We start from the raw sequence: 24,808 nt of genomic DNA on the forward strand, positions 1-24,808 counted from the left end.
GAGCGATCGGAGCTTGCTCTCCTTATGGTGACGGATGGGAGCGAAGAGGAAGAGAGTGAAGCTCTTCCTGACCTTCTTGCGGTACAAGAGAAGGATGGTTCGGTGGAAGGTGTAGTCCTCTCCCCATCCTTGACCCCAGAGCAACAGAGGGACTGTCGCCATGTCCTGGGACAGTTCGCCTCGTTGTTCTCCCTCACGCCTGGAATCACTCATTTGTGTACCCATGATGTGGACACAGGGGATAGCCCCCCGGTGAAGAACAAGTCTTACCGACTCTCTGACCGAGTGAAGGATAGCATCCAGCGTGAGGTGGCAAAGATGCTGGAGCTGGGGGTGATAGAACCTTCCAGCAGCCCGTGGGCTAGTCCAGTGGTGTTGGTGCCGAAAGCGGCCCCACCGGGTACGACGCTAGAACTCCGGTTCTGTGTGGACTACCGGGGGTTGAACTCTGTCACGAAGACAGATGCTCACCCCATCCCACGTGCAGATGAGCTGGTGGACCGGCTGGGAGCAGCCCGGTACCTCAGCACCATTGACCTGACGTCCGGATATTGGCAGATTGCCATGGCCGACGGAGCACGGGAGAAGACAGCGTTCTCCACCCCAGAGGGCCACTACCAATTTCGAGTGATGCCCTTTGGGCTCAAAAATGCTCCGGCCACATTCCAGCGGTTAGTGAATCAGGTACTATCTGGCCTGGAGTCCTTCTCAGCAGCCTACTTGGATGACATAGCTGTCTTCAGTAGCAGCTGGGAGGACCATCTGCAACACCTCCAGGAGGAATGGCAGGCGCTGCAACGCGCTGGCTTAACCATTAAAGCCAGCAAGTGCCAGATTGGACAGGGATCTGTCGTGTACCTGGGACACCTGGTGGGCGGAGGTAAGGTGCAACCCCTCCAGGCCAAAATTGAAACCATCTTGGCTTGGGAGCCCCCCAAGACCCAAACCGAGGTCTGAGCTTTCCTCGGCCTCACTGGGTATTACCGCCGGTTCGTCAAGGGATATGGTACCATCGTGACCCCCTTGACGGAGTTGACCTCAAAGAAACAACCTCGAAAGGTCATATGGACAGCTGCATGCCAAGAAGCCTTTGATACGCTGAAAAATGCGATGTGTACAGCTCCAGTACTAGCAACACCCGATTTCAGCAAGGAATTTATTGTACAGACCGACGCCTCAGAGCACGGCATAGGTGCGGTGCTCTCGCAACTCAACACCGAGGGCCAGGACCAACCTGTGGCCTTCATATCTCGAAGACTCCTCCCTCGGGAACGGCGATGGAGCGCCATTGAGAGAGAAGCCTTCGCGGTGGTATGGGCTCTGAAGAAGTTGAGGCCATACCTCTTTGGCACTCACTTCCTTATCCAGACCGACCACCGCCCCCTTCGCTGGCTCATGCAGATGAGAGGCGAAAACCCCAAGTTGTTGAGGTGGTCCATTTCCCTACAGGGGATGGACTTTCGGGTGGAACATCGGCCCGGAGTTGACCACGCCAATGCTGACGGTCTCTCCAGGTTTTTCCGCCTTAGTGAAGAGAACTCCCTAGAGGTTGGGTAGCTCTCCCCTCTTTCGGCTGGGGGGGACGCATGTTGGACCTGTCAGCCCTAGGGTGGTCTCCCCTTCTATTTTTGTATCGTGCCTCATTTTTTTCCACCCTCATTTTTATGTTGGACTAGGTCTCCGGGCGCCTTTTCATTGCCAGGCAGTGTTAAGGTGCAGGTGCTCCCTTCTCCCAAGATGGCTGCCACAGACCCCTGCTACTGCAGGGTGGTCGTTTTTCATAGTAGCACCCTAGCTGCCAGGAGCTGGCTGGGACCCACAACAATGTTGCGATACCAGCCCGCCTTTTTGTCCCATAGTTAGAGTGGGGAAGCTCCTGGAAGAAGCTGGAACCTTCTAGAAGGGAGGTGGGGTTTTACTTTTGCCGCCTTGGCTAGAGGTCACCTGACCTAGGGCTACTTAAGAGTGGGAGGGAAACTTTTGTGGTGAGTTGGCCATTGGGGTGAAGCAGAGCTGGAAGAATCCACCAGGAGTGTAGGCGGTAGGGCCTAGCCAGGGACTTATGCCTCTGAGAGTGACAGGATTTAGATACTGCCTCTTAAGTGAGTGAGGTGCCCTGTGAATCCCACTGATCTTGCCCAGTAGTAGGAGGACCCAGAGACTCTCTGCCAGCCTGACTAGGAAGGACCTAGTCGCCCTCTCCATTCCTACCCCCTGTAACAGAACCCCTTAAGGGCGCCAGATACATCTGCGCCAAAAGACTTTATCTGTCAACTGAGAACTGGAACCTAACTTTAAGAACTGAGACTGCATGACAAGAGCGAGCTGTAAGCCTTGAATGCCAGAGCTGAGACTGCGTGTCCAAGCTAACCTATTGAACTAATTGCTAAACCGATTGCCAAGCCACCGGGGATCGACCAGGTACTAGCGCTGTGACTCCCGCGCTCCCTGCCCTGGTCTGGGACCCCCGGCAGCGTGCTCCGCTGAGCACTTTACCCCATCCTTAATTTGAGCCCCCCCCCCCTGCGACGACGAAGCCAGCGCGCTCACCGCCGCGGCCTGGAGGCCTGGAGGAGTGCCATGCTGTGTCGCGAGGCCCAGGCAAAGCCCGGGGCCCCGTCGCTGCCGTCGCAGCCGTGTGAGGAGGTGCGCAAGGTCGGGGCCGAGTTCCCCCAACGTCGTGAGGACGGACGCCTGCTGACGCCGAGACGGAGGTAAGCCCGGAGGCCGAGATCCCCCCTGGTGCGCCCCCTGCTGGTCTGGAAACCACACCGCACTTGGCCCGGGTTGTCGCCTCCGTGGGAGTCCCCTCCCCTGCCTGCGCGACGGAGAGACCCCGCCGAGGGATCCTGTCCGTGTCCCCCCTTTGGTAATACTGAGCGCGGTGCTCTGTGAACTGCACCGGAGCATAGGGACCCGCTCCTCAAGTCCGGACACCCTCCCCGCTGGAAGCCGCCCAAAGAACTGACTGACATTACCCTCGGGTGGCGCTTCACGCCACCGACCCTGCTTCCCCAGCCGGAGAGACCGGGACTGCGAGTAGCGCACTGTGTCATATGCTCTGCTCGAACGTAAATTACATGCCAAGGAATGCGAGTAGCGCACTGTGTTATATGCTCTGCTCGAACGTAAATTACATGCCAAGGAATGCGAGTAGCGCACTGTGTTATATGCTCGGCTCGAAAGTAAATTACATGCCAAGGAATGCGAGTAGCGCAATGTGTTATATGCTCTGCTCGAAAGTAAATTACCTGCCAAGGAATGCGAGTAGCGCACTGTGTTATATGCCCCGCTCGAAAGTAATCACCTGCCCAGGAACGCGAGTAGCGCACCGTGTTATATGCCCTGCTCGAAAGTAAATTACATGCCCAGGAACGCGGGTAGCGCACTGTTATATATGGTCTGCTCGAAGGTAATGATATGCAACTGATTACGAGTAACGCGTTGTGATAACTGTTCTACGCAAACGTTTCCACATGTAACTGATTGCGCGTAGCGCTGTGTTTTATGTGCCTTGCTTCACAGTACTAGGGGCCAGTGGTCACGAGGAGCGCTCAGTTCGACAGGCGCCATGTTGATGAACCCAATGTTCCCCCTTACAAGTAGTACGCTGTGTTAGACGGCCTGTTCAGGGAAAGACGTTACCTAAGCGCGCACAGCGCTAGAATCTCCCGCATTTAACCAGCGGGCGTGGGTACATGAACGAGGTTAGGCACTGCATAGATATCACCAAGAGTGTCGCATGTACTGAACGATGGTATTATGATTCATGTATTACCTTGTTATTTCCTGAACTGCAACTGACCAGCTATACTTGGATAAACTTGAAGTATTTGCATAATTTAAACGGTGTGGCGCCCCTTATTGTGTGTGACTCTAGTCCATGAGAAGCGTGTGGTGTATGGTTGCTTAACACATAGCCCTCTGATTGCCTGACCGGCTCGCGCCACGTTACCGCCCTTAGGGCCTGGTGAACCCAGGTACCTACAGGTATGTCCGCTGAAAATCTAAAACGAATACCCCTGGATGCATTGTGAGTTGTCTCCTACAGGCGTGGGGGACATTTGTGTATTTTTCTTATCCATGTAGTTGATAGTCGCAAAAAGGAAGGGCAACCTAGATAAAATGGGGCTTCCTGCGCCAATTCCGACAGTGGTTGTACTGCTGTAAGGATTTTTTTTCTTTTTTTCAGCGGAACCTGAAGTGGCTCCAGGGGCAGACAAACTAGCATCTCTTACACTACAAATGAGGCAGGTAATGTGAGACATAGACTTACACTGCACCTGCTAAATTTTGACTGATGCCTCATAATTACCACCCACTTCATAACGAGCTCCTTAAAAAAAATGGTTGAATACACCCAAACCTAATATCTCCACATCCTCTCTCTACCAACAAGGCTTTTTTCCACGGTCCCCATGCCGCTTCCTGGGTGAAGCAATGTGGCCCCATTTGCAAGATGGCTTGGAATATCTCATCACTATCCACACACTCAAAATGTGCAATACTGTGGATCAGCAATTCTGGCATGTTAGCACATCATGGTATTACAACTTGGACCTTCGAGGATAGACATCGGAATTAAACCACAGAAATAAGGTTGATGCACTTGATTCCTGATGAATTACATATTTTTGGCCCATTTACCACCCCGTAAACTAAATCAGATTTTAGTAGGTGAAATGTCCAGGTGGGAAAAATACGAGGTATTTCCACAGTAATTCAACATTTCTAAAAACACCATCAACCTATGCACTTTAATAAAGGGGAATGTCAGGTCTTTCCCCAGTTTTGTCAGACATTGTTAAAGCAGCACAGAACCTAGATAAGGGTGGTTCAACATATAATGCTTTGTACACTGGCATTTCAATAGTAGATCCCATTTCATCACAACAAAAAGTGGGTCACAGGCATCTAGCATAGGGTGGTGCAGCTAACTAGATGGTATTGTTTTGGACTTTTCTTGCATTTGACTTTAATGGCTTTTAATTTGACCTGCTTTACTATTACCAGCATCCTTATCTTATTGTGGAAACATGTCTATTGAAGGTAAATAAGGCAAATTGCTTACCTTGGGTCTGCCACTGAGGGAATATTTGACTCACTTGTCAGGTTCCCTATGGAAAGGTTTCTTCCAGTTTCATTAGTCAGAAAAGATACCCAGTGGGACAGCCACCAAGAAGAGAGTTCACGTGAAGCTGTGAAGACAAGATGTAGTCTGTTAGATGAGTAAAGTAAAGAACTTTTTGAAAGCTGTGACGGACAGATTTCCCGACAGAAGAAAGAAAATAAGTTACTTACCTGTAACTACGGTTATCCAGTATTGGTATCTCTCATAGATTAACATGCTTGAATCATTCCCCGTCGTTGAGATAGGAGTCACATGGTAACATAATCAAGCAGTATTTTTAAGAATGTCCTTTGTTCTCTGAAGGTAGAACTTAAGGCAACGTTTGACATCCAGCATATGTAGTGTTTGCTCTGCAAGCATTGATGGTTGAGGAAAAAAGGACCGGAGTATAACCGGCTCATTGAGGTGGAATTGTGACTGTACTTTAGGAATAAATGTAGGATTAGTTATTAGAATCACAGCATGTTCTTTAAATATTAAAAAGGGTTTCTTAGTGGTGAACGCTTGGATTTCGCTTACTCTTCTGGCTGAGGTGATGGCCAGCAGAAGAGCGACTTTCCATGTTAAGAATTTCAATTGAGCATTATGAATGGGTTTGGATGGTCTTTTCATGAGTTGTGCAAGTACCACGTTGAGGTTCCATTCCGGTGGATGTGCTCGCACTGGAGGAAAAGTACGGAACAGTCGCTTCATAAATTGTTTGATCAGGCTTGAGGAACAAAGAGAAGTGGCACTCAAAGCACTTCTATAGTGAGAGATGAAAGCCAGATGCACTTTAACTGAGGCGAAACCTAAACCAGATTTTGCTAAGGAGAGGAGATATGGTAAAATCTGTTGCGTGGATACTTGAAATGGATGCAGGCCATTTCGTTGGCACCAAAAACAGAATCTTTTCCATTTCTTCTCGTACGTTTTTGGGACTTTCCGCTCTAGATTTCGAGAGGATGTCTCTACATTCCTGCAAAATGTTCATGTCTCTAAATTCCAGGAACTCAGGAGCCAGGCATGCAAGTGTAGAGATTCCGGATTTGGATGGCACACCTGTCCGTAGTCCCTGGTCAGAAGAGATGGGGACATCTGCAGACGTATGGGTCTGGCTTCTGAAAGATGAAAGTTTTGGGAACCAATGTTGCCTGGGCCATCTGGGCGCAATGAGAATCAGGTGACATCTCCCCAGCTTCATTTTGGTCAGTACTCTCTGGATCAATGGGATGGGGGAAGGCGTAGGCATATATTCCTGATCATCGAATCGAAAGGGCATTGCCCCAAGACCCCGGGAGGGGGAACCTGCTGGCATAAGACCAGCATTTGGCGTTGATGTCTGTGGCACACGGGTCCAGCGCTGGCTTTAGCCACAGTGCAACCACTCCGTCCAGCTGGAATTGGTTGAGTTCCCTTCATGGCAATTGTCTTTAGCTCTGCTGAGAGCATCTGCTAGCATGTTGTGTAGGCCTGGAACATGCTCGGCCCTGAGAGAAATCCCATGCTCTGTTGCCCAGCTCCATAGTTCTTGCGCTTCCTGAGAAAGCGCAAGAGATTTGGTTCCTACCTGTTTATATAGAACATACTGGTCGTATTGTCCGTACGGACAAGTTCGGAGGCGCCTGCTATTCTCGGTAGAAAGGCCTTTAAAAAGAAGAATATAGCCTTCAACTCCAGGCTGTTGATATGACTTTGTTTTTGAGAATTGGACCATTTGCCTTGGATTCAGAGATCCTGTAAATGTCCTCCCCAGCCTTCCATGGAGGCATCTGTTGTCAGTATGTAGTTGGTATTTCTTGTAAGAAAGTGAGGTCCTTGGAGAGAAATGAACTGTGACACCACCATCGCATTGCCGTTTTCATTGTTGGGGTTATTAGAATGGTGTCTTTGAAGGATCCCGACGTTTGCAGCCACTGTTTCTGAAGCTCTTCCTGCAGAGGTCTCATTTCGAGCCTGGCTAAAGGCACTAGGTTGATTGCTGATGAACACATCCCTTGGAGCGACTTCTTCTTGAGATAGTCACAGCAAGCTGCCGTAGACATGCCTGTCGCTCGTTCGATAGCAACGCCTTGCATTGGATTGTATCCAACTTTGCTCCCAGAAATGGTGTTATTTGACTGGGAAGAAACAATTACTTTTTGATGGTCACTGTTAGCTCTAGTCTGTTGAATAGCTAGAGACAAGCATTCGTGGTACTGGCCTCTTGATCTGCTGTTGGTGCCTTCAGTAGCCAATCGTCCAAGTAGGGAAATTCTTGATGACCATGAGAACGTAGGGCTGTGGCCACTAGTGTGAGGCATTTTGTCAATATTCTGGGTGCTGACTTGAGGCCAAAAAGAAGAACCCTGAATTGGTAGTGGGTACCAGCTACTGTAAACCTGAGGAATTTTCTGTGTTTCTGATGGATGGGGATGTGGAAGTGTGTGTCTTCTAGATCGAGTGAGGTCACAAAGTCTCCTTTGTTGAGGCGATGCAGGATCTTGGCTAAGGTTACCATCCTGAAGGTTTATTTTTTCAGGTACTTGTTAAGCTTCCTGAGATACAGTATTGGCCTCCACTCCCCTGATTTCTTCATGATTAAGAAAAAATGGGAGTAGAAATCCTGACCCCTTTGTAGAGGTGGAACTTCCTCGATTGCACCTTTTGAGAGCATGATCTTTACTTCCTTGTGCAATAAGTGAAGACAAGGGGGAGGGGTTCCCTTGGGTGGAGTAATTGAAGGTTTGCTTATGAACTCCAGAGTATGACCGGAGGCAATTAGATCCAACATCCATTGGTCTGATGTTGTGCTCTCCCTTTGCTGGTAAAAACTGCAAATCTTCTCACCCACAGGAGGGATGAGGTGGGGGGGTGTCAAGAATTCCTGTCATGCGAGGGGAGGAAAACGGTAACCAGCGTAAACGGACTACATCTCCCAGGATGCTTAGCGGTTGAGAGGTTATGTAAACAGGAGAGCTGTTACATAACTCAAGGAAAACACGCCCTTATGTAAACAGGAGAGCTGTTACATAACTCAAGGGAAAACACGCCCTTATGTAAACAGGAGAGCTGTTACATAACTCAAGGGAAAACACGCCCTTATGTAAACAGGAGAGCTGTTACATAACTCAAGGAAAACACGCCCTATAAAGGGAGGAACCGGGAGGTACAAGGCTGTCGGATATTGTGTTTACACCGACGTACCTGCTTCGTGAAGAGCAGTGTTCCGGAGTGGTGCTCCAGTAAGGCAAGAACGGAGGTAGGTCGAGTCGTTTCTCCCTGGGCCGTGTCTTGCCCCATCGTCACCTGTGAAGGACCCGGAAGATCTACCGGTCAACCATTGAGCTTCGCTTTTTGACTCGGCTGAGTCAAAGCGCAGTGGCGCTTTTGCTGGTTGGAGTCGTAACTCCCAGCCCGACCAGAGATACAGGGACTGCCAGCTGTAACGCACACCAGGAGGTGTTTGCCGCGTTACAGACTCGGAAGTCCACAGGATCGATCGAGCGGCTGCTCTCGGTTCAGTCTTCTTGCTTTTGATTGGGGTATCGGTGACGCATCACCAGGAGGTGACTCCGCGTCCCGGTGCAGTCTGAGGAAGAGGTTGAGCGGCTGCTCCCTTCAGGTAGAGACCCCGGCTGGGTGTTTCCCTGACTCCTCGATTCTCCCCAACACTCGTCGTGCCCCTCACAGCCTACCGATTGGCATTGTCGGCCATTTCATTTCTGCCCTCTGTTGGCATACGCCGGGATCGGCGTATATGCAGAGGACGGTTAGGACCATCCGTGCTGTGGGCTGGTAACGTACTTAGCCTGGAGGATTCCAGTGACTATAACTTTTGTTTATTCGTTGTATTGTTTTGCCTTCATTAAAATAACTAACCCTTCACAAGTGGTTGCGTCCTCATTATCGTGTCTGTTAAACGATCCTGGGACGTTCAGGGCGTTAAAAAATATCCGACCGTAATAACACTAACTGTCTCCCGGTCGATAACAGACATGGCAACACTTGATGATGTGCTGGCTGCTTTAGCGGCCATGCAAGTTGAAGTGGCTGCCTCTAGGCAAGAAACAGCCGATGTAAAAGCCAGACTGGATGCTATCCAATTGGACCCGCTCACGTCCAGCACCTCCCTCACGAACCAGACCCCTGCGGTAGTAGTGGAAATGCCGGTAGCCATCCCCTTGGCAACACCAGAGAGGTACAGTGGGGATCCTAACACAGTGCAGGTATTCCTCACACAAGTGGCGCTACATTTATCGTGCAAACCAAAGGCGTTCCCCACGAGTCAGGCTCGTGTGGCTTTCCTTATTTCCTATTTGGCTGGAAACGCGGCACAATGGGCCGTACCTCTGGTGAGCAGGGACGACCCCATCTTATGTGATTGGGGTGCTTTTCGCGAGGAATTCCTGAAGGTATTCGACAGAAGGGCTGACTCGTACACGGCGGACCGTGAAATGCTTGAGTTGAGACAGGGATCCAACGACCTGGTGCAGTATCTCAACGCGTTCCGACGGCTAGTTGCGGAAACCAAGTGGCCTGTTGCTAAACAGACGGCGCTCTTCCATCACGGGCTGTGCGATGAGCTCAAAGACGCCGTGGCTCATATTGACCCTCAACCCAAGACATGTGAGGGCCTTATCAACCTGGTATTACGGCTGGAACATAGGCTGAGTGAAAGAAAAGGGGATCATGGGAGAAAAGGAAAATCCCTTCCATCCTATGTGACGGTGGGAGGTCCTGAAACTTCCACCGCATCCAAGGGAGAACCCATGGACATCGGCGCAATACGAGCGAGCCTCACAGCCACGGAGAAAGAGTCACGCCGTAAACAAGGATTGTGCCTATATTGTGGCAAAAAAGGCCACTACGTACGTGAATGCCCTGCCAAACCGAAGACGTCACGTTATCGGGCCAACCGGTCGGTAACAGCCGTGGTGGACATACCGGCGGAAAACTAGAGGACTCCCAGACCAAAGAAGGGGCATCTCGGAGTCACTCATCCATCCCTTCACTCTCCAACTCGGTCACTAAGGGACACCGACACCTGTTTCTCACGGTGCACGTGGGAGTGCATGACCAGTGGATACCCGTTGTGGCCATGGTGGATTCAGGGGCCACTGGCATGTTTATGGACCACAACGAGGCATGCAGGCTAGGGCTAGTGCTTCTTCCCAAAGCTGTACCCGAAGACGTCTATGCTGTAGACGGAAGGCGATTGGTGACGGGGCCCATCGGGCAGCACACGGGGGTCCTTCCGATGAGATATGGGAGGAACCATTTGGAACAAATCGATTTTAACATCATCCGAGCACCCCAATATGGCGTCATATTGGGATTTCCGTGGCTACAGAAACACAACCCCTCTGTGGATTGGCCAACACATCGCGTCGAAATGACGTCACCGTATTGCATCCTGCATTGTGGAAAAAGAACGGAATCCCTTGACGCAGATGAGAGCGGGAGTCAGACGGTGGCTACAGCGGCAGAAAAAGATGTGGCTCTCCCCCAGGCTTATCACAGTTTTGAGGATGTATTTGATGAGGTGAAGGCGGACGTGCTACCACCACATAGACAGTTTGACTGCCAGATCGACCTGGTGCCAGGGGCCAGCGTTCCCAGCGGCAGGCTGTATGCCCTGACGGAGCCTGAAAACGTGCATCTCCGGGGGTACCTGGATAAACTCCTCAAGCTAGGATTCATCCGCCCGTCCAAGTCTCCGGCCGCCTCGCCACTCTTCTTCATCCCGAAAGCTAATGGGGAGCTGAGAGCCTGTGTGGACTTTAGGGCATTGAATGCGATAACCATAAAGAATCGGTACCCCTTGCCTCTCATCAGTGTACTGCTGGAACAGGTCAAGAAAGCTCGTATCTACACCAAGTTGGATTTGAAAGGGGCATACCATCTGGTGCGCATGAGGGACGGAGACGAGTGGAAGACCGCCTTTAAGACCAGGTTCGGCCTTTTTGAGTACCTCGTCATGCCGTTCGGTCTGTGCAACGCCCCGGCAGCCTTTCAGTACTTTTTGAATGAGGTATTCAGAGAGGAGTTGGATATCTACGTGGTCGTATATATCGACGACATCCTCATCTACTCGTCCAGTGTGGAGGAGCACGTACACCACGTCAATGCTGTGCTCCAAAAGCTGAGGGAAAACAAGCTGTTTTGTAAACTCAGCAAGTGTGACTTCCACGTCACGTCCGTGGAATTCCTCGGAGTGATGCTGAGTCCAGAGGGACAGGAGATGGCAGAACGAAAGATCAAGGCGGTGAAAGAATGGCCGGTGCCCCAAAGCGTGAAGGACGTCCAAAGTTTCATTGGCTTCGCCAACTTTTACAGGCGGTTTATAGATGGATTTTCAGGATTGGTGGCCCCAATCACACAGCTACTGAGGAAGTCCAAGGAGTTTGTCTGGTCCCCTGAAGCGAACACAGCCTTTGAGGCCCTGAAAAGCGCCTTTGGTAAGGCGCCGGTGTTGGCTCACCCCGATCCGGATCTCCCCTACGTGGTGGAAGCGGACGCTTCGGATGTGGCGCTGGGGGCTATCTTGTCCCAACGCAACCACGACACAGGGGTGCTTCATCCCGTTGCGTACATGTCCCGCAAACTCAACGACGCCGAACGCAACTACCATATTGCGGAGAAGGAGCTTCTCGCAATCAAGGACGCCTTCACCGAATGGAGGCATTGGTTGATGGGGGCAAGACATGTGGTATCGGTGTACACGGACCATCGGAATCTACAGTTCATGACGGCCACAAGACACCTTTCTCCCAGGCAGCTGCGGTGGATGATCTTCTTTGCGGGGTTCAACTTCCGCATCACATATCGGCCGGGGACGGAAAACCGGAAGGCGGACGCCCTGTCCCGTCAATCTGCAGTTAAGGAACCATTGCCTGCGACCGAGCGTTCCATCATTTCCCCGAGGATGGTATTGGGGGTTATCCAACCGGATACTTTCCTGAGGGGAATAAAGAGAGGGATCAGGTCATTCGCATGGCGGAGGTGGCTCCTCAGTCACAGAGAATGGCAGCTGAAGGACGGGATACCCCTGAAGGGCAGGTGCCTGTTGATACCCACGCCTAGGCTAAGGAAACAAGCATTCATCTGGTGCCATGACTCTCCATGCGCAGGTCATTTGGGCTTTGAAAAAACGGTGGCTAGCATGGGACGGCATTTCTGGTGGCCAACCATGAGAGTGGATGTCAGGAGGTGGGGACAGGAGTGTCCTACGTGTGCTACCATGAAGGCCGACCATGGCCGAACCCAAGGGCTCTTACATCCACTTCCGACCCCGGATAGACCATGGGATAGCATATCACTGGACTTCGTGGTGGGCCTACCGGTAGACCAGGGGATGACGGCAATACTGGTGGTGGTGGATTACTTGACGAAAATGGGGCACTTCATCCCCTGCAAGAGAGTCCCTACGGCCGGGGAATTGGCGTCACTACTCCTAAAGAATGTGGTACGACTGCATGGATTACCTGGGGTGATCGTGTCGGACCGGGGGTCGCAGTTTACTGCGCAATTCTGGAAGACTTGGTGCACTGCGCTGCATGTTAAGACCGCCCTGTCCACCAGCTACCACCCTCAAACGGACGGCCAAACCGAGCGCCTGAACCAAACGCTCAAACAGTATCTGCGATGTTTTGTGGACCAGGGCAGGGAACAATGGGTCGACTTGCTATGGGTTGCAGAGATAGCCTATAACAACGCCACTCACAGCTCCACACAGTCATCTCCGTTCTATAGCAACTATGGCCAACATCCCAGGTTCTTGCCATTTCTACATCCGTTCAGAGAGGACAGGATTCCCGCCACAGCGGACAGGGTGGCACACATAAAAGACACGTTGATGCGCTCAAGGGCTGTCCTAATAGAGGCCAAGAGACGATACAAGGCTGCGGCCGACAGGAAGAGAAGGCCCGGGCCACTGTACCGCACTGGAGACTACGTCTGGATATCTACAAGAAACATGAGGTTTCGAAAGAACAGTGTGTTCCATCCCAAGTACATGGGCCCCTATCGCATTACCAAGTGTTTGGGTCCCGTGAACGTGAAGGTGTGCTTGCCCCAGTCATTGCGGATACACCCTGTCTTTCATGTATCATTGCTCAAACCAGCACCCTCCAAGCCGTCTGGGACACCTAGGCCGGTATGCGTGGAGTCGGAGGTGGAGTATGAAGTGTCGGGCATACGGGCGTCCAAATGGCGCAGGGGGAAGCTGTGGTACCTGGTTGCGTGGAAAGGCTATGGCCCGGAGGAGCAATCATGGGAACCGGCTGAAGGGGTTCATGCTCCGCGCTTGGTCTCCTTGTTCAATCGGCGTTTTCCTGCCAGCGCTGGACCCGTGGGGAGCCGCTGAGAGGGAGGATGTACTGTCAAGAATTCCTGTCATGCGAGGGGAGGAAAACGGTAACCAGCGTAAACGGACTACATCTCCCAGGATGCTTAGCGGTTGAGAGGTTATGTAAACAGGAGAGCTGTTACATAACTCAAGGAAAACACGCCCTTATGTAAACAGGAGAGCTGTTACATAACTCAAGGGAAAACACGCCCTTATGTAAACAGGAGAGCTGTTACATAACTCAAGGGAAAACACGCCCTTATGTAAACAGGAGAGCTGTTACATAACTCAAGGAAAACACGCCCTATAAAGGGAGGAACCGGGAGGTACAAGGCTGTCGGATATTGTGTTTACACCGACGTACCTGCTTCGTGAAGAGCAGTGTTCCGGAGTGGTGCTCCAGTAAGGCAAGAACGGAGGTAGGTCGAGTCGTTACTCCCTGGGCCGTGTCTTGCCCCATCGTCACCTGTGAAGGACCCGGAAGCTCTACCGGTCAACCATTGAGCTTCGCTTTTTGACTCGGCTGAGTCAAAGCGCAGTGGCGCTTTTGCTGGTTGGAGTCGTAACTCCCAGCCCGACCAGAGATACAGGGACTGCCAGCTGTAACGCACACCAGGAGGTGTTTGCCGCGTTACAGACTCGGAAGTCCACAGGATCGATCGAGCGGCTGCTCTCGGTTCAGTCTTCTTGCTTTTGATTGGGGTATCGGTGACGCATCACCAGGAGGTGACTCTGCGTCCCGGTGCAGTCTGAGGAAGAGGTTGAGCGGCTGCTCCCTTCAGGTAGAGACCCCGGCTGGGTGTTTCCCTGACTCCTCGATTCTCCCCAACACTCGTCGTGCCCCTCACAGCCTACCGATTGGCATTGTCGGCCATTTCATTTCTGCCCTCTGTTGGCATACGCCGGGATCGGCGTATATGCAGAGGACGGTTAGGACCATCCGTGCTGTGGGCTGGTAACGTACTTAGCCTGGAGGATTCCAGTGACTATAACTTTTGTTTATTCGTTGTATTGTTTTGCCTTCATTAAAATAACTAACCCTTCACAAGTGGTTGCGTCCTCATTATCGTGTCTGTTAAACGATCCTGGGACGTTCAGGGCGTTACAGGGGGAGCTGGTACCCGGCATTGATCATTGCCTACTTCCATTGTCCTGCCCCTGGGATGGTGCCTTCTTGCGGGTCCCTTGAAAGGAGAAACCAGCTGTCGCAGATTGACGGTAGGCAGAGCGCTGATAGGTCTGCCTGTATTGAGTCTGATAGGGCTGGTATTGCTGTTGCCTCTGAAAACCTCCTCTGTATGCAGGAAACCCACGTCCTTTAGCTTCCCTGAAGGGCCTCTTTCTATATTGTAGGGTGGTCAACAATTTTGCTCTGTCAGTGTCCGTTTTTATGAAGAGCAGCGCATCATCGATATGCTTGCCGAATAAAGAATCTCCATCGAACGCCATGTCCAGGATTTGTGCTTGAACATCCGGCCTGAAGGTGGTGGCCTTCAACCACCCCTGGCGTCTCAACACTGCTGCGTTTGCCAGTTGTTGGACACCTGTATTAGCGATATCCATAGCACAGTCAATGGTCTCCGAGGCTGCTCTTTCACCCTCTATACAGATCTTTCTTGCCTCTTGTTTCCGTCTTCAGGGATGAAGTCCAATAAGGCTGCGATATACGACCACATCTGTCGGTCGTAACGGCCGATGATAGCCAGGGCGTTGGCTGCCGGAATGGTAATAGCAGCCATGGTTGAAAAACGCTTACCCATAATGTCCAATTTGAGCCCCTCCTTGTCCGGAGGAGTCGAGATTGGGGTAGTCGGATTTTTCAATCTCCTCTACGCCACCTGCGAAATGACAGAATCTGGCTTAGAGTGACCAGTCACCCATCCTGAAATGGCTGTCATCGTTCCTACCGTCGACAGAGCTCATGAAGTCACTGTAGTACTTGTCGTTGTCGACGGTACAGGAGTTGTCATCTTCAACAATGATTTTTTGTCTTTTTCCTTGTAGAGTCTGTGGATGAGGCTCTAGGAAGTTCCTTCTCCTTTCTCACAGGTGAGGTGGGAACAGATTTTGTAGGCTCTGAGGAGACCTTATGATGCTTCTCCTTTCTATGGCATTTGCTCTCCCGAGAGGGTTTGAGGTGTTTTCTGCCCTCACCATGGGTATCATCTTGAGACCTGGATCTTTTGTGTGGTCTGGTTGATGCCATCACTGTCTTCTTCAGAAGACTTTTGTTGCTTGGTGGATTGGAGCCACAAAAGCAGCTTCCCCTCTCTATCCCTCAGAGTTTTAGAAGAATAGGTCCAACAGATCTTGCATTGTCTTACCTCATGAGAAGGGTGGAGGCAGTAAATACATTCTTTATGTGGATCATCCACATGGGCTCTCATCCTGCCACAGGTCTCACATTGTTGTTATTGCCATTGGGCTTTATATATTACATATTTGGTTATTAAGCCATACGAGCCATTGTTTCTGTCCAATAATCAATACCCAGGCTCAGTATGAGTAGGGTCCCCTTGTTTCTCGTTAAATTATAGGTCTCACATGGGCGGAAGAGACCTTTTTTATCTGACATATTGTAAATATCAATCTTCAGGAAACTTCCAAATAGAGACTGAGTAGGACTCAGGGAGACTCCCTTCACACATGATGTGCGGTGAAAATCTGAGGGAAACTGCTTCTGCTAGGAGAGTTCTAGAGGGTGCTAACAGCTGATTGCCTTCATTCAACATTTAGTCCTTCATTGAAAAGGACAGAGATAGGCTATGTTAGACATGGCTCTGGGCCATTATAGCCTATGGCATTATTTAAATACTACTTGATTATGTTCCTGTAGGACCCCAATCTCAACAACGGGGAATGATTCAGGCATGTGAATCTATGAAAGATACACCAATACTGGATAAGAGATAGTGCCATTTGTATTGGATGGTGATATGCTCGGACCTTTTCTTCTTATGCCACCAAGTTTAATAAGGAAGGGAGGAGGTCACATAGATGATCTGGATAGAGAGAGAGGCCATATCCCTTGTCTGACACGTAGCTTAGCCTAGATAGAAGGGGCTCATTAGAAATTCGCTGAAAAAGAAGACTTCTTGTTGATTATCTTTTTACAAGAGAGCTAATATGGCTTATTTAGGACAAAGAGAAAGCATCAGGGAATGGTTAAAGGTATCAGCGCTTTCAGGAGAACTATAGAACCACCACCCCTTAATTACGATGGAGAAGTCAGCACTTGTATATAATGATTATATCAATCATTTGTGTAGGGATATTTAGCGCTGCTTACCTGCATTTGAAAGCTTTGCTAGCATTTAGCTATGACTAATAAATCTCACCAAAAGTAACTATTCTGCTAAATGTGATTCCTTTATATACCATAATATCTCAGGGGAATACCAGGATTGTACTGCCATCACATAGTAGCATTGTATAGCTGCTCGCTTCGGGGATGTGCTATCGTCAAAGGCTAAGATGCTACCTAATGTGCATTCATCTTGGCACTAGAATCGAGTGTTCAGATCCCACTAGTCCAGGAAAGATCAGTCAATGTAAATAGCTCAGCCTACAACATCTTTAAGGTTAGCTACTGTCCCTAATTCATCAGCATCCCACCTATGGCAGAAGCACAGTGATGCAGGTTTTTTGGACCTTCTGTCTGATTACCATGACATTTAGTGGTTACTAGTGATAATTAAGCTGGGTATTGCTGTTTAGAACTGATGTCCCCGTCTTCTTTTGTATACTTGAATCTCCCACGGTAGTAGAGCCCAGCTGTGAAATTTGAAACACAGATACAGTACAGCACAGTAATCACACACACAATAAAAACAATGCACCCTCCGAGTGATATTTAAAAAAATAATAATTATATGTTTTTATTTACATTGAGGAAATGTAGGGCAGATAGAAGAAAACACCTGAATGTCCTAGAACCTTCTGGAGCGGCAATATAAACAGGTGTCTTTCTAGCATTTCTAGCAAACTAGTGTGGATGTGTACTACAGTTAGCATTAGGAGTCCGTGGGCAAAGATATTGAATAGCGTAGGATCACAAACACAGACATGGGTCCCGTGCTCACTACGCCACTGGAGTCAAGCTATCCTGGCTGATGACGGCTGATAGCCAGAAACCGGTCCTAGGATGCTTGATTCCGGTCCAGGGAAGACATGGCTTGGCAGTTCGGGCTGGACTGTTCCCATGAGGCACAGGGTCAAGACTGATTTGCATATGGCCATGTCTGAACTGGGGTGGCATAGTGGGCAAAAGAACGATGGATTTAACCCAGATCTCTTGACTGGGGGAGAATGTCTGCATTGTCAGCCTTCCGTCCATCATTTGTTTGTTGTAACGCTTTTCGCCCTAAGTGGGATGGGTATGCCCAGACGTGGGTCCCGTGCTCACTACGCCACTGGAGTCAAGCTATCCTGGCTGATGACGGCTGATAGCCAGAAACCGGTCCTAGGACGCTTGATTCCGGTCCAGGGAAGACATGGCTTGGCAGTTCGGGCTGGACTGTTCCCATGAGGCACAGGGTCAAGACTGATTTGCATATGGCCATGTCTGAACTGGGGTGGCGTAGTGGGCAAAAGAACTATGGATTTAACCCAGATCTCTTGACTGGGGGAGAATGTCTGCATTGTCAGCCTTCCGTCCATCATTTGTTTGTTGTAACGCTTTTCGCCCTAAGTGGGATGGGTATGCCCAGACGTGGGTCCCGTGCTCACTACGCCACTGGAGTCAAGCTATCCTGGCTGATGACGGCTGATAGCCAGAAACCGGTCCTAGGATGCTTGATTCCGGTCCAGGGAAGACATGGCTTGGCAGTTCGGGCTGGACTGTTCCCATGAGGCACAGGGTCAAGACTGATTTGCATATGGCCATGTCTGAACTGGGGTGGCGTAGTGGGCAAAAGAACAATGGATTTAACCCAGATCTCTTGACTGGGGGAGAATGTCTGCATTGTCAGCCTTCCGTCCATCATTTGTTTGTTGTAACGCTTTTCGCCCTAAGTGGGATGGGTATGCCCAGACGTGGGTCCCGTGCTCACTACGCCACTGGAGTCAAGCTATCCTGGCTGATGACGGCTGATAGCCAGAAACCGGTCCTAGGATGCTTGATTCCGGTCCAGGGAAGACATGGCTTGGCAGTTCGGGCTGGACTGTTCCCATGAGGCACAGGGTCAAGACTGATTTGCATATGGTCATGTCTGAACTGGGGTGGCGTAGTGGGCAAAAGAACGATGGATTTAACCCAGATCTCTTGACTGGGGGAGAATGTCTGCATTGTCAGCCTTCCGTCCATCATTTGTTTGTTGTAACCCTAATTCATCAGCATCCCACCTATGGCAGAAGCACAGTGATGCAGGTTTTTTGGACCTTCTGTCTGATTACCATGACATTTAGTGGTTACTAGTGATAATTAAGCTGGGTATTGCTGTTTAGAACTGATGTCCCCGTCTTCTTTTGTATACTTGAATCTCCCACGGTAGTAGAGCCCAGCTGTGAAATTTGAAACACAGATACAGTACAGCACAGTAATCACACACACAATAAAAACAATGCACCCTCCGAGTGATATTTAAAAAAATAATATTTATATGTTTTTATTTACATTGAGGAAATGTAGGGAAGATAGAAGAAAACACCTGAATGTCCTAGAACCTTCTGGAGCGGCAATATAAACAGGTGTCTTTCTAGCATTTCTAGCAAACTAGTGTGGATGTGTACTACAGTTAGCATTAGGAGTCCGTGGGCAAAGATATTGAATGGCGTAGGATCACAAACACAGCTGCAAGACCAGGTACAAATGTGACTACATTATCCCTATGCGCTATGCCAATCAAATTAAATTGGTCCCTTTGCAAGAAGGTTGTACATATAGATCAGCATCTATAACCTTAAAAGCCAGTTAAACTAGAAACACCTCACTGCCTAAGGAGGAATCTAACTTTATCAGGAAGCCGTTTACATCCCCAAAGCACCAAATATTTACACCTAGAAACTAAACTCTGCAACAAGATCAATTCCTCCCTCTTTTTCTCAGGCTGCACACCCAGGATCTGGAATAATATACCAATCAAGATAAGACCGAACCCACATGGTTCAAAACCCGACTCAAAAAAACGCCTGCTTCTGACAAATACCAGAAACATCCTTCGTAATAATCCCAGTTGATGAATTTTCAGAGGAACTCTCACTGAGACCTGGCCAGCATACAAGACTATCAACGCTGATGCTTCTTAATGCGTAGGATGTTAAAATCGAAACTTTTCTCCCTATTGCTCAACGCATTATACACACACAGTACAGAGCAGCATTGTATAACATTTTTGTACACAACTCCCAAACACCCCCGGATTGTCAAATATATAATATTGCTGCTAATCCTTTGCCACCCTGCTGCTATGTGGTGTTGTCAGAATTTTCCAACCAAACAATGTAAACAATGTTGATCCTTTTCGGGACAGAACACACCAGAAGCATTCTTGTTAAAGTTGCCGTATGCATTGGCAAAGGCAACAGGTCTTGTCTTTCAAATGCAAGTGCAGAGGGGTGTGGCCAAGATGGCGGCGAGCTAATACGTGTTTTGTCCTTGCTCCTCTGCCCGCCGATTTCTAGCACCGGCCTTTGGCCTTCACAGCACACGGACCGGCCATTGAGTTGCCCGGGCCACCAACGGGAATCAGAAGACCTACTGGGTGATTCCTGGGTTTCCGCGGAGGTCCCGGCGAACGCCGACCCGAGCCCTGTGAGCGGTGCTGGGGAAGAGTGGAACGCGACGTGGTGATGGAGCGGCCAAGACGAGCGGCCCTGCTGACGGTGCTGCGGAGGTGACGACATGCCCAGTGCGCTGGCCTGTGGATCTCGAGGGGTGACCGCTGGAGCATGTCGAGGAGCCTGATTGCTGGGCCTCCCGGAGAATACTGCTGGAGGTGGGGCAACGCCGCCAGGGACCAGCGGGGCTCCGTCATAGCTGAGCCGACGGAGCCTAAGAGGTGAGCCCGGTGAGTCCCCCCCTGCCCGGTCCGGCCTGCTACACCCACAGCTGGGGGACCCTCTTTGAACTCTGCCGTGCTGGCTGCGGCCGCTCACCCGCAGGAGACGGGACCTACCCGACTAGCCACGCCCGGAGAGGGCGGCCTGCCCTAGCATTCGGTGCCATCTTCCCGTGTTTAGCCTGCTCGAATCTAGCGGCGCCCTTTGCATAGACGACAGCAGTAGTGGCACTTTGAGGGCGCTCGATGGGGGGCGTGTCGGCCTCCGGCCCTGGGCCCTACAATGGCGGCCCCCCCGAGTTTGCTAGCTTTCCCCGAGGTGACTCCTGGCCTGGTATAGGCCCCACGATTGCCTGTCGCCTGCCTCTATGACCTTGGTGCATCGGGGGACGGTATTCCCCCTGCCGGGGGCCCCTTGGGATGTGAGGTCTTGCCCGGGGTCGCCGCTGCGGGCCCAACTCGGGATCTCGTCCTACTGTAGCTTGCTCCATAGCATGCCCTGGGCTGGCGCCCTCTTAGACGACCTCCCAGCTAGGACGCCACGTGGCTGCCTAGTTACAGACATTTGGACACAGGTCTCCCTGGTGGGGCCTATTCACACCCACCCCCGGGCACTTCTGGAATCAATGCGCCAACCTATTACTTGCCCCCCGGATTGTCCGCTGCGGGGTTGTGCCGTTGCACCGGGCACCCGACTCCGACGCTTTTTGGACCCTGCTCTATCTCTTCGGGGGTGGCCACAACTGATGGAGAACGGACTCTGGTCATGGCCAAGAGCCGGAAGGATAAGTCCGCCACTAGGGAGAAAAACGCCCTGAAAGACCTGTTTGCCAAGGCACAAAGTGGGGGGTCTGGTGACTCGGAACACTTGACCCTATCCACAGATGGCGACCTTGTCGAATGCTCCTGTGACACGGGTCTTCCTGGAGTCCCTATTCGCCACCCTGCACAAGGACCTCCAAACTGTTAAACGTGACTTGACTGCGGAACTTAGGGAGGTCCGCAAGGATATTGATGACATAGGGGAAAGGGTGGCGACCCTGGGAGACAAAAGTGACACTCGGGACACTGAGATGGCGGCCCTACAACAGGAGGTCCTCTGTATCCACGAGCAACAGGTGGACGTCCAGTCGCACCTGGAGGACCTAGAAAATCGTTCCCAGCGCCATAACATAAGGATCCGAGGAGTGGGCACTAACGAGGAAGACGGGGACATGTTTGCTTATGTCCGGGAATTGTTCAATCACATCCTGGGTAACCCCTGGACACCCCTTTGAAATTGGATCGCGCTCACAGGGTGGGACCACCCAGGGTGGCGACGGCACCTCCAGCGGACATAGTGGTCTGCGTTCAAGACTACCATACTAAAGAGGAGATCCTGTGGAAGGCGCGCTCCCTGCAACACATCTCTTTCTGGAACCAGACGCCCTCCCTGTACCAGGACCTTGCTGCAATCACCCTCCAAAAGCGCAAAACCTTCCGGTCTATCACGAACGTCCTCCGACAACGTAACATCCCTTATTCTTGGGGGCACGCGTTTCGCCTGGTGTTCCGGCACAATGGTACACTGTTCCAGCTTCACTCTCTTCAAGAAGCTAGCAAGCTCCTAGGGACACGGACGAAGGAGCTCGCTCGGATCAATGTTCCGGGGATGGAAGACCGCAGTGGAGGCAGCAGAGGCGGCATTGTTGGTCCCGCCGACCGGACCCCGTAGTGATTTAAGAAGGAGCAGCAGGCAGCGCTGGAAGCATTGCCAGGGACATTGGCCAAAGCAGTAACAGACTGAGACCTCCTGGTTACATGGCTGTATCCTTTCTTTATTATGGGCGGGGGGAGGAGGGAGGTGTTGACTTTGGCCACGCGATTGCCAGAAGGACTTCCCCTCTGCTCATCCATGGATGACGGACAATGTTCGAAGTTCGAATACTTTTTAGTGCCGGTTGTGCTTTGTGGGTTTTTTTCCTTCTTATTCATTTTTCCTTTTGTCTGAGGTGTTTTATTTCTTTCTGTGTCCCTCGCCCTCTTCCCCCTCTTTCTGGCCTGGGGCTCTCAGGGACTCATAGGACACCTTCCCCTTCCAACCGCTAGGTTGCTGTTGAATGAGGAGTGCATGTGGCTGCGCAAGAGTCCTGACTTTTCCGGGATCTCCCTGTGGCACGCACCCCCCCTGGATTTGAATGCCGCCCCCCTCTATTAGAATCCTCACTCCTAACGTGAGGGGCCTTAACAACCCGATTAAACAGAGGGCACTCCTTTCTTATCTTGAGGGTACAGGGGCGGACATCTGTCTTCTTCAGGAGACTCCTCTTCTTCCCAAAGATTGTCATAGGCTCAGGTCCCGCTCCTTTCCAACCTAATTTCACTCTTCCGGACCTGCTAAGAGGGCTGGGGTAGACATTTTGGTTTCGACACACTTCCAGGGACGGGTGGCGCAAAAAATGGCAGAAATACAGGGCAGGCTCCACACATACCAATTCATCCTGGGGGGACATTAGTTCGTGGTGGGCTCCATTTACGCACCTAACGAAGGCCAAGTACGTTTCCTAGGTGAGGCACTGATAGAGGCATTGGCCATCCAGGACCGTCAGATTCAGGGGGGACCTCAATTTAGGGTTCGATAATGTTAAGGACCGCTCTGCACAACGCATTGGCCAAGTGGGTTCCCTTTCCCCGACTGGACACGCTAACTTACACGACATGGGCCTTACGGATCTCTGGCAACATCTCCACTCTGACGCGAGGGACTTTTCCTTTTACTCCAACGCACATAAAACTTATGCCAGACTAGACTATTTTCTGGGCACCAAACCCATCCTGGACATTACACTCTCAGCTGACATACTAGTGGCTACGCTTTCCGATCACTTCCCTGTGGTACTCACCTTGGCCTTCCCACAGGCTCACCCCCCGGCCAGACACTGGCGCTTCAGAGACACGCTCCTTCACCGCCAAGACACGGTTACACGCATACAGCAGACGATCACCGACTATCTGTTACATAACGATAACTCAGACACTGTCCTTTCCACTAGGTGGGCAGCACTCAAAGCGGTCATAAGAGGCGAGGTGATTGCCATATCCACTGCAGACAACAAGGAGCGCCAGAAAAAACGGGAGGAACTGACTCTTAGGGTTCGGAAGTTGGAACTGATGCATCAGCGTACCGGAGCCCCACGGGCTTGGAAACAGTTGAAGGTAGCTAGAGAGAGCAGCTCACAGCCCTGGATAGAGATAGGGCAGAATACGCAGCACTGCGCCTGCGACACTCTTTCTATGTGGGGGGGATAAGAACGTGCGGTTACTCACGCATAAGCTACGTGCGGCCCGGCACCGAGACGGGAGTACGGGAGGTCAGGGGTCCCTCGGGAACGCTATACACAGATGACTCGGCTATTGCTGAGCAGCCCTTGGAGGCGATGCACATAGACTCCTATCTGGCACAGGCTCGCCTTCCTTGTTTGTTGCCTGACCAGGCGGCCCACATAGAGAGAGAGATCCGGGTCGAGGAGGTCATAGCCGCCATAGCCCGCTTGAAATTGGGTAAATCGCCCGGGCCCGACGGCAACACTGTAGCTTTTTACAAACAATTTTGCACCACGCTGGCCCCCCTCCTCACTCGGCTCTTTAACTCCTTCGCTGAACCGGGAGCGATCCCAGTTTCCATGTTGGAGGCAGCCGTAGTTGTTATCCCGAAGCCAGGGAGAGATAATACACTATGCAGGTCCTATTGACCCATTTCACTATTAAATATTGACCTGAAACTATACACTGGGATTTTGGCTGCCCGCCTAAGCCCTTATATGCAGGAACTAGTGGATCCTGACCTGGCCGGTTTTGTACCGTAGCATCAGACGAGCGACAACATTAAAAGAGTCTCACACCTGATCGAGAAGGCTTCTCGTATCCCCGGAGGATACATGCTGTTGACAGTGGATGCAGAAAAAGCATTCGACCGCGTCCACTGGCCGTATCTAGAGCAGACGCTGATCCGTGCTGGCGTTCAAGAGAAGATGCAAACTCACATTTTGAATTGCTATCGCTTCCCCAATGCCACAGTCCGAGTGAATGGCTACTCCTCCACACCATTCCCCATTAGTAGGGGCACTAGACAGGGGTGCCCGTTGTCACCCCTGCTCTTCGCACTATACATGGAACCTTTCGCCCAGAGGGTCCGGGATCACCCTCAGATCACTGGAATCCGCTTTGGCGGCGATACCCATATGGTGAGCCTTTACGCGGATGATGTGCTGGCCACCTTCTCACAGCCTGGGACCGCCTTGTGCAGTTTCTTGGAGGAACTAGAGAGTTTTTTTGGAGAGCCTCCTGTTTTAAAATCAATCTTACGAAATCTGTGGTGCTCGGTTTATCCCT

The 24,808-nt window shown here is 51.1% G+C and overlaps 1 protein-coding gene across 1 annotated transcript in view; it reads right to left on the reverse strand.

Moving 5' to 3' along the window:
• Nucleotides 1-24,808, reverse strand: part of LOC146816462 (ATP-binding cassette sub-family C member 10-like) — a 699,272-nt gene that overhangs the window by 594,135 nt on the left and 80,329 nt on the right. Inside the window, exon 5 of the mRNA XM_085609512.1 lies at nt 5,072-5,198. Coding sequence (XP_085465638.1) covers nt 5,072-5,198 — 127 coding nt within the window. The remainder of the gene's footprint in view (nt 1-5,071; nt 5,199-24,808) is intronic.

Source organism: Triturus cristatus, chromosome 6, assembly GCF_964204655.1.
Source record: "Triturus cristatus chromosome 6, aTriCri1.1, whole genome shotgun sequence".
Taxonomy (NCBI): Eukaryota; Metazoa; Chordata; class Amphibia; order Caudata; family Salamandridae; genus Triturus; species Triturus cristatus.